General features: G+C 57.0%; 1 protein-coding gene across 1 annotated transcript in view; it reads left to right on the top strand.

Annotated features, from left to right (window-relative positions):
* Positions 1-14,571, top strand: part of KIFC2 (kinesin family member C2) — a 48,459-nt gene that overhangs the window by 27,560 nt on the left and 6,328 nt on the right. Inside the window, exons 8-14 of the mRNA XM_084847932.1 lie at positions 844-1,017; positions 1,594-1,741; positions 2,081-2,211; positions 2,978-3,089; positions 8,988-9,169; positions 12,412-12,516; positions 12,984-13,114. Coding sequence (XP_084704058.1) covers positions 844-1,017; positions 1,594-1,741; positions 2,081-2,211; positions 2,978-3,089; positions 8,988-9,169; positions 12,412-12,516; positions 12,984-13,114 — 983 coding nt within the window. The remainder of the gene's footprint in view (positions 1-843; positions 1,018-1,593; positions 1,742-2,080; positions 2,212-2,977; positions 3,090-8,987; positions 9,170-12,411; positions 12,517-12,983; positions 13,115-14,571) is intronic.

Genomic DNA, 14,571 nt, shown 5'->3' with positions numbered 1-14,571 from the left:
ACTCAGTAGAGGTTAAAAGCAGAGTCCCACTGGTGTGGAAGTGTGTGTTATGAGAAAAGAAATTGAAAACAGAATTTGTTAGGGGCCTCCCCCTTGACCTCCCCTGCCAAACTTCCCTGGCCAACTCCTGTTTGCTCCCCCTGTTCGCTCGCTCTGTTCGCTCGCTCTCTGGGAGCTTGCTTGCTTCTGTAGTCCCTGGACCAGCTGGAGCAGCTTGCTCTGCTCTTCTCTACTCTGCTCAGCTGGGAGGCGGGAAACAGGAAGAATCTTGTACAGCTTTCCACAACCTGGCGCCCTCCGGATGTGGTTGACTACAATCCCCATCATTCCCAGCCACCATGCTGGCTGGGAATGATGGGGGTTGTAGTCCACTACATCTGGATGGCGCCAGGTTGGGGAAGGCTGCTCTTGTGGATTTGGCATATTTCCGCAGAGTTCCTCTCCCCCAAGCCATATTGTGGTGCGCAGGGCAAGCCTGTGCCTGACACCCCCACCGCCCTGGTTCAGGAGTTAGCAACTGCATCTTGAACCCAAGGCAAGAGGTGCCTCTCTGTATCGCCAGGATGCTAGAGAGACAAATCACACATCTGGTTTTCAGTGAGATGTTTCAGTGTATACTTGAAATGTGAAGTGTACTGGCACTGGGGGCAGATGTGTGCTTGTGTATCACACAGACGCCCACACACACGCTCGAACGTGCACTTCTGGGGTCAGGCGTGGGGGGGGGCAGGACATGGTCCCAGGTGCGTTGGTCGCTGCCACCCACCCTGATGGTCTGGAATGAATATGGGACCAGGTGCTGCTGACCGCAGTGGCTTGGCTGGTTGGCTTTTCCCCTCTCAGCACATCACTGAGACGGTGGAGGTGGGCTCCCCGCAGACCCCACAGGCCATGGTGGAAGCGGAGGAGCAGAACCGGGCCCTGACAGAGCAGCTCTCCTGGCAGGCTGAGCGGTGCCAGCAGCTGACAGAGCAGCTGCAGAGCTCCGAGGAGGCGGCCGCTGGCCTGAGGCACAAGGTGAGACGGGCTGGGTTCGAATTATGCCGTGCAGCACCAGAACCCCTGGCTCAACAGGGCTGAGCACTAAAGCGGCTCATTCCTGTGCCCCGTGATGGCAGCCCCTGATTCCTTAGAGGAGTGGGGGGACCTTTCTCAGCCTGAGGGCTAAATACGCTCCGGGAAGTGCAGCGGGGGCACCCATCAGCACAGGGCAGGCCACGCTCAAGGTGTGCAGGGACCACACCCTGCTGGGACGTGGCCGGACCCCATTCACACACTCATGCACCCACAGTCACACACTCGTACGCTCCCTCTCACACACATTCGCACTCACACACGCATGCTCCCCCTTCTGAAAATGTCCCCCCAATCAGGCTTTTAAAACCTCCATTGGCACAGATGGGGGCTTTTGAAAAACCTGACTGCACAGGAGGAGGGGTGATTGGGGAGGCACAGCACTGGGGAGGGCGGTTAGCCCTCCCCTGTCCATCGGTGGGGCCCCCTAAGAAAATGCTCCTCCTGCGCTGTAGTGGGGTCTTTAAAAAGCCCAGCTATGTGGTCCCCCTGTGCTGACCCAAGGCCTTCTCCTGGCAGATCTCCGCCTACGAGTCTGAGATTGCTGGGCTGCGCCAGGAACTGCTGTGCGAGATCGGCCAGCTGGAGGCGCAGAAGGAGGCGGCCATCCGGGAGGCCTCTCAGTGCTCCGAGCAGCACCTGCATCACCTGCGCGAGCAGCTGGCAGGTGGGGCGGGGCGGGGCCCTGCCTGGGCGGGGCCCCACAAGCCCCAGAGAGTGGGCAGGGGAGGGAGAACTGGCGCTCATGGACACGTTTCCCAGCAGTGGCGGGGTGAGGACGTCTGGCGCGGAGGGGCCTCTGGGTATTCCAGGTGAGGGGAGGGTTTGGGTGCTGGAAATCCAGCACCACGCCCTCCGTGGAATTGTCTCGGGCAAGCCCTTCTCCCTCGGCCTAAGCCACACCTCAGGGCTGTTGTGAGGCTAGTGCGCTCTGCTCCTCGGAGGAAGGGCGGGCAGGCTAGGAGGTTCCCAGACACACGGTCCACTTCTCCACTTCTCTCCTCAGGGGTGCAGCGGCGCCTAGACACCCTCCAGCCTCTCCTCCAGGGCATGAGATCTGACTACGGCAGCCTGCGTGGACAGGTGCGCAGTTTTGCCGACTGTTACGAAGCTGCGCTCTGCGAGGCTCGGCAACAGGTGAGATCCGTTGCGGGGAAGGACTTCTTCACGCAGCACGTGGCGGTACCATGCAATTCGCCACCATGAGATGCAGTGATGGACACCCACTTGGAAGGCTTTTGAGGGGGATTAGACAAATCCACGGAGGGGGATAAGGCTATCTGCAGCTCGTAGCCTTGATGGCTGTATTTCTTCTCCGAGCTCAGAGGCCGTGTGCCTGTGCACACTGGTGGCGGGGGAACGCGAGCTGGAGGCTGCCGCTGCACTCGTGTCCCACTTGGGGGTGTCCCCCTGGAGCAGCTGGTTGGCCACTGTATAACCTGAATGTTGGACTCAATGGGCCTCCTTGGCCTAATCCAGCAGGGCTCTTCTTAGTTGCTGGACAGTGCCCCTGGCAGAAGCCACTACTGAATAACTAGCCCGGAGGCTGGGCGAGTTTTGCGGGGACCTGCCCTGACCTGCCATCTGATCAAGTGGTGAGGAGCCGCAGGGCAGAGCCAGCACTTGCACAAGGGGCGCGTGTTTTTGGCGTGCTGTGCAAGGGGGGGGTCATGCTAGGCAGCAGCTCTTGGCTGCGTTCGGACCTCCATAGGAGAGAAAAGACAGGAGAGCTGAAGGGCGGGGAGGGGGAGGGGTCACTCACAGGCGGCCTGTGGAAAGAGCTCTGTGGCCGTTGCTTGGTTGGGCCCCCCGGGAGGCCAGCAAGTGGGTGGGGGGACTTGGGCCCAGCAGCACTCCCCCTGCAGCCCTCCCCCCACATTCCGGGCTTCCTTCCCCCTCCCAGATGTGCTCGGCCATCAGCAAGGTATCCCACGCCAACCATTCGCTGCAGGAGCGCTACCAGCGGGAGGTGCAGCTTCGCGAGAAATACCATGACCAGCTGTTGGAGCTGAAAGGTACTCACAGTTCCAGCGGCAGCGGGGGGAGCTGGATGGTGGGGGGAACCCTTTCCAGCTGAGATGTCCTTTGTGTGTGGAAGGTGGTGTGGCTTCTCACCTGGTGCACCAGTTCCCAGGTCATTCATTCATTCAGCCTATGAGTCACCTTATGGCCAAAAGCTCTTAGGGCAGCATACCTGAAGATAGATAAGAGATAAACCACAACCAAGCCAATAAAGTACCATCCAAAAGGGACCTTCCCTTGCTAGTATCTTGGCTTTGGTGGAATTGCATTGGCTCAGTACTCAAATCAGAACCTACCATTTCTGGGCAAATGGGATTTTCCCTCCGCTAAGCATGACCAGCAAGAGCACTGGAGCTGCGTGGATGGGGGCCGCGCTTGTGCCCGAGGCTCCTGTTGGTTGGTGACTGACATCTTCATGACAACAACACACGAGTCCTGTTCTCTGCCTCCTCCCATTTCACAAAGTGGTCCAAGACCCCCCTTCCTGATGCCCCCTGGCCTCCTCCTTTCAGGGGGCCAGCCAGGACATTTCCCCATTTACGTGGCTGCACTGTGCTCTCTGAGGGGGCTGCCCCAAGATCCACTGCACCCAGGGATGCAGCGGCAACTTGTGATGTGGAAGGGCTCATCACGACCTCCCATAGTCAGGCCTCCAAGGAGAGTCCAAAAATGCAGCCACTGTTTTGATCCCTGGGGTGTGTTATATGCATGTCTTGTGTAAAACAAATGGGTCTTAATTACCCATTCAAAATCAAGCCCCCCCCCCCCCCAACGCTTTGCCTTGCAACAGGGCTAGACAGCAAGAAACCAGTTCTACCAGTTTTGATCTCCTCTGGGAACAGGTCTTTTATAAAGCTAATGGGCCTTAATGGCCCACTCAAGACCATCCCACAGCAAAATACTTTGCATTATAACAGGAAACAATATCTTGATGTTGGGAAAATTCACCCCCCCTGCTGCCCCGCCCTCTGCTACTGTGTGAACTATAGCTAAGCTGAGAGGGGAATGGGATGTCTGAGGGCAGGGCAGATGGCCTCTGCAACCCCGCCAATCAAAAAGTGTGGGTGTGGCGCCCCTGCGAGCCCTGCCGCCACTACACCACTGATTTCAACGTGTCTCTGGCTGACTTGCTTGTAGCTGGAGCCCCCCCCCCCCCCCCCGGGTTGCCATTTCGAAGGTACTGGAGTGAGGCTTGGCAAGGTCGCCCAGATGTTTTGGCCTACAACTCCCATCAGCCCTAGCCAGGATAGCCAGTGGTGTGGGATGAAGGGAGTTGTAGGCCAAAACATCTAGAGGGCCACAATTCCCCCCGCCCTCCTGCTGTTCTAGAGGGATGGGGCTGGACTGGTGGCAAGGACACCAACTGGATCGGTTTGTGTGGGCCCTGTGGATCCCCGGCAGAAGTTCTCTGTGCTTCCTTGTGGCGGCCCCCTCCCAACCCTGCCCCTGTGGCAGGGTGCCCTGTCCACCCCCGCCCGAGACGGCTGCTGTTGGCAGTGGATCAGTGGGAGCGGATGGTGCTGTGGGACGTGGGCCACATGCTGCTCCTTGGCCAGGATGAACACGGCCACTGCTGATGGACGCAGCACCCCAGACGCTCTCCGTCGAGGGTCCTTGTCCCGGGCTTGGAAATGTAGGAGGCAACACATCTTAACAAGAGACAAGAAAAAATGTTGAAACTCATGGAAATGTGCACATGGGAACGTAGACACAGTGGTTCACACACTGGCTAAGCCAGTTGGCCACCGTGTGAACAGAATGCTGGACTAGGTAGGCCCTGGTCTGGTCCAGCATCAGGGCTCCCCTGATGTTCTCATGTATAGATAAAGTGAAAGGAAAGGCACAGAGGTTGGAGTGACTCCAGACATTTGAAATGGGCTTCTTTGTAATATCCAGGTGGAATTATTGTAAGCTTGCAGTGTGGGAGAGCTTGTGCATTTGATCATGAGGTGCAGGGACAGGAAGTACAAAGTTGCTTGAGCTTCCTGTTCCCCCTGGATCTTGAATACCTTGAGTGCTCTGGAAGTGTGTACATGGGCTGTTTGGCACATTACAAAAATGCTATGTGGAAATACCATCTGTCTAGGAATTTTGGGTGGAATTCTGAGTGGAAAATTCTGCTGACCAACATTTCACAGTTATAGTTGCCGCAATGGGGCTTCTCAGGGGACAGTGATTCTCCCAGTGATGTAGATTTGTTCATTTAAAGTATTTTTATCCTAATCCTCAGCCAAAAAAGCTCCAGAATATCTTACATGCAATCAGTAAAACAAGACAATTGCTGCCTGCAGGCATATTCTGCTCGTGTACCATCCACCCCGCTGCACGACTGACTCCCTGGCTGAGGTGCTTGAGGTACTCTCTGATGTGCGTGTACAGTCCCCTAACTTATTGGTGTTGGGGGACTTCAACGTACATTCAGAGGCCATCCTCACGGGAGCACCTCGGGACTTCATGGAGACCCTGGCCTCCTGGGAGCTGCACCATATTCTAACTGGGCCCACCCATGTAGCCGGTCATGCACTAGACCTCGTGTTTGTTTCTGGAGAAGCGGGGAGTGATCTGGAAGTCGGGGGTATATCCACCACCCCCTTGTCATGGTCAGATCACTATCTGGTGACGTTGGACTTTTCGGTTCCACAACCCCTCCGCAGGGGTGGAGGACCCATTAAAATGGTCCGCCCCAGGCGTCTTATGGATCCAAATGGATTCCTGAACGCGCTTGGGGATTCTCTGGGGCACGCCAACGGCCACTCGGTCGAGACCCTGGTGGGTGGCTGGAATGCCGCAATCACTGGGGCATTAGATCAGGTGGCTCCGAAACACCCTCTCCCCCTGAACAGGGCTCGGACTGCACCATGGTTCAATCCGCGGTTACGAGCTCTGAAACAGGAGGTGAGACAGCTAGAGCGCCGGTGGCGGAAGTCTCGCTCCAAAGACGATCAGACACGGGCTAAAGCTGTATCTTCAGCCTATCACGTGGCGGTGAAGGCAGCAAAAAAGGAATATTATGCTGCCTCCATCGCGTCTGCAGAGTGCTGTCCCAGGAGGCTGTTCCAAGTGGTCCAGAGCCTGGTCGGTCCTGTGGCTCCGGAACCACTGGAGCATTCTAAGAAGTGGACAATGTGCTTTCATCTGTACGGCCGACCACCTGCTTACTTGATCCTTGCCCATCTTGGCTCATTATGGGCTGCTGAGAGAGACTGGGTGAGGGGATCAAGGCGGTGGTGAACGCCTCCCTTGAGGAGGGAGTGATGCCATCAGCCCTCAAGGAGGCAGTGATAAGACCGCTCTTAAAGAAGCCCTCCTTGGATCCTCAGGTTCTGAACAACTTTCGCCCAGTCTCAAATCTGCCATTTTTGGGCAAGGTGATTGAGCGGGTGGTGGCGGTGCCATTGAAGGCACACTTGGAAGAAACTGATTATCTAGACCCATTTCAGTCGGGCTTCAGGCCTGGGCATGGGACAGAAATGGCCTTGGTCGCCTTGGTAGATGATATGAGGAGGGCTCTGGATAGGGGTGAATGCTCCTTCCTTGTTCTCCTCGACCTCTCAGCGGCTTTTGATACCGTTGACCACGGTATCCTCCTGGACTGCCTGGAGGGGTTGGGCATTGGGGACACCGTATTGCGGTGGTTCCGGTCCTTCCTCTCCGGCAGGTACCAGAGGGTAGCACTGGGAGAGGAGGTTTTGGACCCGTGGCCACTTACTTGTGGTGTGCCACAGGGTTCCATCCTCTCCCCGATGCTATTTAACTTCTATGTGAAGCCGCTGGGGGCTATCATCAGGAGGTTTGGGGTGCAGTGTCATCAATATGTGGATGACACGCAGCTCTACCTCTCGTTCAAATCTTCACCAAGGTTGGCCGTAGAATCCCTGTCCAAATGTCTGGAGACGGTGAGTGGCTGGATGGGGAGGAATAAGCTGAAGCTGAACCCTGACAAGACCGAGGTACTTTTGGTGGGAGACAAGAGGAGGCTGGGGGATGTTGACCTGGTGTTGAATGGGGTACGGCTACCCGTGAAAGACCAGGTCCGCAGCCTGGGGGTCATTTTGGACTCCCAGCTGTCCATGGAGGCTCAGGTGTCAGCTGTGAGCCGGACAGCACTGTATCAACTCCATCTGATACGGCGGCTGCGCCCCTTCCTTCCCGACCATCTGCTCCCATCGGTAGTACATGCCCTGGTCTCCTCTCATTTAGACTACTGTAATGCGCTCTACGTGGGGTTACCCTTGAAGATGGTTCGGAAACTGCAGCTGGTACAGAATGGTACAGCTCGCCTGATTAAAGGCAGCCGCCGGCGAGATCACATCACTCCAGTGCTGAAGAAGTTGCACTGGTTACCAGTTGTTTTCCGGGCCAAATTCAAAGTGTTGGTTTTGACCTTTAAAACCCTATATGGTTCCGACCCAGCCTATCTTAAGGAGTGCCTCCAGCAGCACCAGACAGGCCACTTAACAAGATCAGCCTCGGATGGCCTTCTGTCTGTCCCATCAGCCAGGACAGCTAGACTGGTGGGGACGAGGGAGAGGGCCTTTTCTGTGGTGGCCCCCACTCTGTGGAACTCCCTCCCTAGGGAACTCCGTCATGCCCCCTCTTTAATGAGCTTCCGTCGTGCATTAAAAACGTGGTTGTTCAGGCAGGCATTTGGGGTGGGTTAGGGTATTTTAGGAAATGTTTTTATTGTAGAATTTTATTGTTTTAAACTGTTTTATTGTATGTTGTACATCACCCAGAGTGGCTGGGTGACCAGCCAGATGGGCGATCAATAAATTTAATAATAAATAAATAATACAATTTTAAAAAGCCACAGTGCACAAGGAAAACAGGATGAGGAGGGAAGAGGAAAAAATCAGTATTTCAGCAGGGCTGGTGGAATGGCCCTGCCTCCCCCCCCCCCCCAGTACAGCCTGCTGAATCTCCAGAGTAGACTTTCCCAGGCAATGTTGGTGTGCTGCAAAAGTCTTGCCAGTGCTGCAGTGAATCAAACTCCTGGCTCAGCCCAGGTTGCTTCCGCACTAGATCCCTTTAGTGCTGCTGAGGCATTGCTTTTCTGCAATTATTTAGAAGTGGAATTAAAACGGAAGTTCTACACGTGTAGTGCTTTATTACCCCCGTGGGCGAGATCCTCCTAAAATGTTTAGTCACGTGTAAGTCCTGTTTAGCAAGGTTTCCCAGCAACATTAATTAAAAGCTTCCTCCTCGTAGCTTCAGCCTCTTTCATGGCTTCCTGATGAGTGCCAGAGGTGGACAGGGAGCCTCTTGATTGCCCTTTGAACAGCCTCCCTCCGTTTCCCAGTGTCTGTCTCTGCTCCCAAAAGGAAGAGGATTTAATGACTAATTCCCTCTCATTTTTCCCTTTTCATTTAATAGCAAAATAGCACTATTTTGAGTGCTGTAGTGACACGAGAACAGTGCAGGAAGAGAAATAATGAAGTGATTGACGTATTGCCTTGAAAGCAGCTGAGTCTGTGCTTTCCGGAGTGCTCACGGGGAGAGGGTCCCGGGGCGGGGGATGCCGACTTGGGTCCGTTGGGATGTGACACGGCCCCTGCAGGAGCAGGGGTGATGCAGCTCCAGCCCCCACAAATTGTGCGGTGGCACCTGGCAGGGCCTTCACAGGAGCAGACCTGGCCTGCGAGGCGGTCCCAGACGGCGCAGAGCTCCAAGGGATGCTTCTGGCGCTAGGAGGATTCGGGAGTGCAGCTGCGCCCCCTGTGGGCTGGCTTGGACGAACCTGGCACCCCCAGAGCCTGCTTCGGTGGTGCCTGATGTGATGGAGCCCCCCCCCCCCCCGCGCGCTGACTCGGGGCGCAGATCCGTTGCGGCGGGCAGCCAAGGTGTTCCTCCTGACCTGGCACATCCACGCTTCTCCTCTCCCCTTCCCACAGGGAACATCCGGGTCCTGTGCCGCCTGAAGCCCCTCACCGAGGATGACCAGCAGGAGGGGGAGGGGGGCACAGCGGTGAGCGCTGGCCCTGCCGACGATGGCCGCGTGAGCGCCTGCTACAAGGGCAAGGCGCGCGCCTTCAAGCTGGACAAGGTCTTCCTGCCACAGGCCACCCAGGAGGAGGTGAGCGCACTGCCCTGTGACGCCCCCTGCACCTTTCCCTGGGAGCCAAGAGGGCCAGGGCCCCTCCCAGGAGGACCTCACCATCACCCGGCCCTCTGCCACGTTCTGTGGCCAAACGCCCAAGCCAGTCCTGGAGGGGGCAGGGAGACCGGGCGCTTGGCACACGGTGGGCGAGGACTAGTGCTTAGAGGCAGGCCAGGGGGTTGTGTGGCAGCAGTGAGCAACTGAGGCCTTGCCCCCAGACACAGGGGAGGGCGCTCAGGGAGAGCGATTCTGAGGGGCTGGCTGCTTCGCTCGCCCTCGGGACAGTTGCAGGGAACGGCGCTGTGGCTCCGCAGGCCGCCTGCAGAACATTTGCCCATGCTCCCCGAATGGCGCCATCCTGACTGGAGGGCGCTGAGGAGAGGTGGGGTATTCTGGAGAAAACGGGAAGGAAAGACATGCTGGGATGGGGGGGTTTCCAGAAGCCAGGAAAGGGGCTCCCGCAGCATGGACATGATGAACGGCACTTGTGCAGCGATCCCAGACTCCCTGAACCCCCGCGACGTTGATCTCCTCAGGGGCGCCCTGTGCTCCAGAGTGACTGCGCTGCCTGGGCTGGTTCACACCACACGAGTCTTGGGCAGCAGGTGTGGACGGGGCAAAGGAGAGTGGGCCCTCCCAGGGCGGAGGGAACATTCACGTTCCCACGCCCCCCGGGCTGCCATCATGGTCTCTAGCGCAGCATGCCCCGGGCACATAGTTCAGGGCGGCTACCAAAACAACAAGGAGGATTTTTTGAAATTGCCGTATGAAGCCAAAGCCAAACAAATGTCAGCTGCGCCGATGTGATCGTGGCTGATGGGCTTGAGGTTCTTCTCTTTCTGGAGAGGCAGCTCTTCCCTCAGCAAGTTAGAAGCCAAGGATTCAAAGCATTATTTCGACGTTTTTGAAGACTTCCGTTGCTGGCCAGGCCTGGCCTCGCAGGCCAGGTCTGGTCCTTGATAAAGAGAAGGCCCTTGAAATGCATGGGGGAATATCAGTGTTGCTGCAGGTATGTTCTGGAACAGCAGAGAGCCAAACATACATGCCCTGCGAAGTTTTGAGATTCTTTGCCCTCAACCACTTTTTTTTTCTTTTCCCCAGAAAAAAGCACCAGTAGGAGCTTGGTGACTTGAGCAGAGGACTGGGGGTGACGGGGCACAGTCATTTACTTGCCAGACATTTCTCCAGTCAAAATTGCCCCCATATCCCGCCCCCCGGGGAAGAAGAGCAGTGTGTGTGTGGGAGCTGGCAAGTGGCTGGCAGGCAAGGAAACGGCCATCTAGCCCCCCCCCCCCCAACTGGTCCTCCACTCGGTCTTCCAGCTGCCTGATGCTTCTTTTGCTTGGATGCTTTCTTCTGAAGACTTGTGGGGGGGGGCGGGGGGAGTGTCGTAGAAGTGCGCCTGAAGCGCCGTTTGCCCCCAAATAGGTGGTTGTTTCTGAGCTGGTGAGATGGGACCCTGGGCTCCCGAAGAGCCGGCAGGGCAAGGCTCATAGCAGCCTGTTTGTTCCACTGCCCCTTAGAAAGCCTCGCGACGTGGGGTTGGCTGCCTGCGCGAAGGCTTTGGCGGCCACTTCAGAAGTGGGGCTCAGGTTGTCGTGACTCACTGAGCTCTGGGCCCAGCACGTGCGCGGATGGGACAGGCACCTCGGAGCCCTCGTCTGGGAGTGTGGTGGGGTGGCCTGGTCACCGCCCGACTCTGCACACAGGGCGCTTTGCCTCTCCTCCGAAACCTGAGGCAAGGCAGGCGGGATGCAGCCCTCCCCTCCTCTCTCTCCTCCTGTGCCACAGCTGCGCCCTCGCCTGCTGTCTGGCACGCCCTGGGTGCTTCCCGGTGGGGTGTTTATCGTGCAGTCGCCCCGCCTCCTTTGTGGAATTGTGGGCGGGTCCAGATGATGATGTCTTCAGCTTGTGAGACACCCTAGCTTTCCCACCACTTCTTCCATCTTCTTCCGAATGCGAATCTCTCCACGGAAAAGCAGGGGCAAAAGTGGGTGGAGGTGCACAAGGCCCTTGGACTGGTGGTGCTGGTGGCCGTGCGGCTGGAAGCACCCCGAGAGGCCTCCTGGCAGCAGAAGCTGGCGTGGGATGGAGGACAAGACTGTGGAGAGAATGGGGTGGGGGAGCAGCCAATTCCCCCCCCCCCCGTTTAGAGGGAGATTTCAATAGCTACGCCACGTCTGGGTTGCAAGGTTGGCAGCCCTATTAGGCAGCCCAAGGGCTAAGAGAACTGCCCGCTTTGCAACTCAGACATTCTAGAACATCCTAGAACAGCGAGAGCGGGGAGTGGGGGGCTGCCCCGAGACCACAATGCTGCCTTCCCCAAGCTGGCGCCCTCCAGGTGAGTTAGGCTGCAACTAATGGGGGGAAATATGCTGTTAGGAAAAATCACTCCCCGCCCCCCTTGGTACTGTGAGAATCGTAGCGAAGCTCCGGGGGAACAGGGAATTCGGGGGGGGGGGCAGGTGATGTCAGAGTCCCTGCTAACAAAAAGCCCCACCAGCCCCGCGTGCACTGCGCCACTGACTGGATCTCCCACGGACTGCAGCACGGCCAGGGGAGTTGCAGTCCAGCACATCTGGGGCATCGGGCCAGGCAAGGCTGCGATCGCAGGATGTCGTGTGACGCAGGAAGGCGCATGCGCCGCCTGGAGCAGGGGGCCGTGTTCCAGGCAGAGAGGGCCGGGGCTCCTGTGCCAGTGGGGCAGTGAATCCACTCCGGGTTTCACTTAGAACCGCTCGGAACTCTAAAGGAGGTATCCAAGGTGCCCTGATAACTCCTTTAAAGTTCTGCCCGAAACCCAAAATGGCTACGCTGCCCCACTGTCATCAGAGCTGCCAGCCTACTCTGGTTCTAGGCCGGTGGGGGGCCGCTTCTCCCAGGCGCTGAGGGCCCTGTTGCTTTGGGCACAGCTTGGCCCAGCCCCCTGCTGCTCCGTGACCCCAGGATCCCGAGGAGCCGGCTGGGAAAGGGGCCTTGTGCTCCTCGGGACAGCCAGAGTTGCGGCTGCCAGCGCAGCAGGTGACACGCTTGCTGCGCCCTGCCTCACGCAGCCAGCAGCAGTGCCCTCGCCGAGACGGATCCGCTCACCACCATGTCCCCCAGAAGCACCAGCTCCCACACCGGCACCTCCTTGCACCTGCCTCACGGCCTCACTGCGGCCCCCGCAACTACCGTGGTGGCATGGCTCAGCACCCCCTTCCTGTCTGTCCCGGCAGGTCTTCTTGGAGATCGAGCCTCTGGTCCTGTCCTGCCTGAACGGCTACAATGTTTGCATCTTTGCCTACGGGCAGACGGGCTCTGGCAAGACCTACACCATGGAGGTGAGGGCTCGCTTGCTGGCTGCCTCTGGAATCCCCTCACTGGGCTTTTGCACCTTCCCAGAGGCCCACACGCGCGGGCCCCTTGCACAGAAGAGCACCTGGATTCATTTATTTTTTATTTATTTATTTATTTATTTATTTTTTCATTTCTATACCGCCCAATAGCCGAAGCTCTCTGGGCGGTTCACAAAAACTAAAACCAAACAACACACAATAAAACCAAACAACACACAATAAAAATAAATTCATCTGTGCCAGAGGCCTGCCCTGGCCTCTGCGTGGGTTCATGCCCAGCAGGCCAAGCGGGGTGTGAGGAGTGGGGGATCGGGCAGTTCCCTCCTTGGCCCGGCTCTTGACCGGCGGCGGCACCGTGGGGCACCAGCGTAGGTGCTGGGCTGAGCCCTCACTGCCTGAATCCCTGTTGCAGCGTGCTCCCCATCAGGCCTGTGCTTTATCTCTGGTTCCAGGGCGTCCCGGGCAACCCCGGGATAAACCAGCGTGCCATGGAGGCCCTTTTTCACGAGATGGAGGCCAAGGAGGAGGCCTGGAAGTACTCGGTCAGCCTCAGCATGGTGGAGATCTACAATGAGGTGGTCAGGTGAGAGGTGCCTCCGGAGCGCGCAGCTGGCCCTGAGAAGGCACCCCGCCCACTGCTCCAGGGCGGGCGGAGAGCAGCGGGGCCTTGCGGGAAGTGGCGGCCATCGTGGTGCTAGCTGTGCAGGTCACTCTGGCCACTCTATGGCTCTTTTCTCCGCGCGAACATGTGTGCACCTGCGGAACAGCCTCGTGCCGAGTCCAATGGCGGGTGCCTCCCACCCAGTGTTGTCTACGCCAACTGATGAGGGTGCTGCAGGCTCTCCAGCAGAGGTGGGCCCTTCCCAGCCAGGGGCCTCCTTTGGCCTGTGGGCTGTGGCCTATTCCAGTCCGCGTGGGCCGAGTCTGGATACTGAGCCAGCTCTCCAAGCTCTCAGTAGTGGGTGAGGTGGATAGGGTGGAGCAGAGGTGGGGGATGTGGTTCTCCCGATGTTGTTGGACTCCAGCTCCCATTACCCTGACCATTGGCTATGCTGGCTGGGGCTGATGGGAGGTGGGGGTTCCCTACCCCTGAGCTACAGGCACTGGGAGGGGACTCTGCAGGAGATGCAGCAGGAGAACACGTTACGTGAGTGGGTTTGTTCATTTCTGTGTTTTCAACCATCCCAGGTCACTGCACCAAGCTCCTTCAGATTGTCTGACAGGAAAAGTTGTATCAGTTATGCCTCGTTAATAAACGTGCCTGGTTTCTCTTAATTTGCATCATTTATTCTGGATTTGCCTTTAATTGGGAGGGCCAAGAAAGTACCAAATGGCCTCCTCCTGGCCTATGGAGAACTTCTCCAACAACTCTTCTGAAATTCCATCAGGCGCATTTCAGGTTCATCACAGGGGCCAGAAACGTGTTTTAAAAATAAAAGCTGAGGTTCTTAGGAATCTGGCTTCTGTGTCCAGTATCACACTCATGTGTGTTGTCTGTCTTTCTGCAAGCTATGAATGCAGCTCTGCTGAATTTGCTCAGAACCAGTTCTGGATCATTTACTATTTCAGATTAAAATACAGAAATGAAAATCTCTCTGCCCCGAAATATTCATGATCTAATTTTGTCTAGTTTTGTCTCTCCAGGAAGTAGGTGAACAAAGGCAAAAAACCTTAGTTGTTGCTGTAAATCCTCCTCTTTGTTCTTCCACCCATCAAGGGGCTAAAAGTGTTGTGAGCTTGTTTTATCAGCCCTTGGGAAAAACACAGATGGAAGAGTGACAACATGTGCAAATGAATGGAGGCCAGTTGGCCCAGGATAAAACTCAGGTGTGCGTTGGTGGGGGTGGAGAAAAAGCCCATTAGAGCAAGCTGGTGAGCAAGTGAATGATGGCATGAAGGGATCCTGAACGGAGCTCCTAACCTGTGTCTGGGAGGAGAACATGGGGGGATGGTCTTGCTTCTGGATCGTCAGCCCTGTATGAAAGAGTGTGATGCGGTGATAGCCCTGGCGGGTTCAGCCCCTGTTCCTGGCTTGTTCAA

This window comes from Heloderma suspectum, chromosome 4, assembly GCF_057233095.1.
Source record: "Heloderma suspectum isolate Gila_16-S chromosome 4, 16-S_ref, whole genome shotgun sequence".
Taxonomy (NCBI): Eukaryota; Metazoa; Chordata; class Lepidosauria; order Squamata; family Helodermatidae; genus Heloderma; species Heloderma suspectum.
Note: the sequence above shows the minus strand (reverse complement) of the source record. Positions and strands in the feature narration are given on the sequence as shown.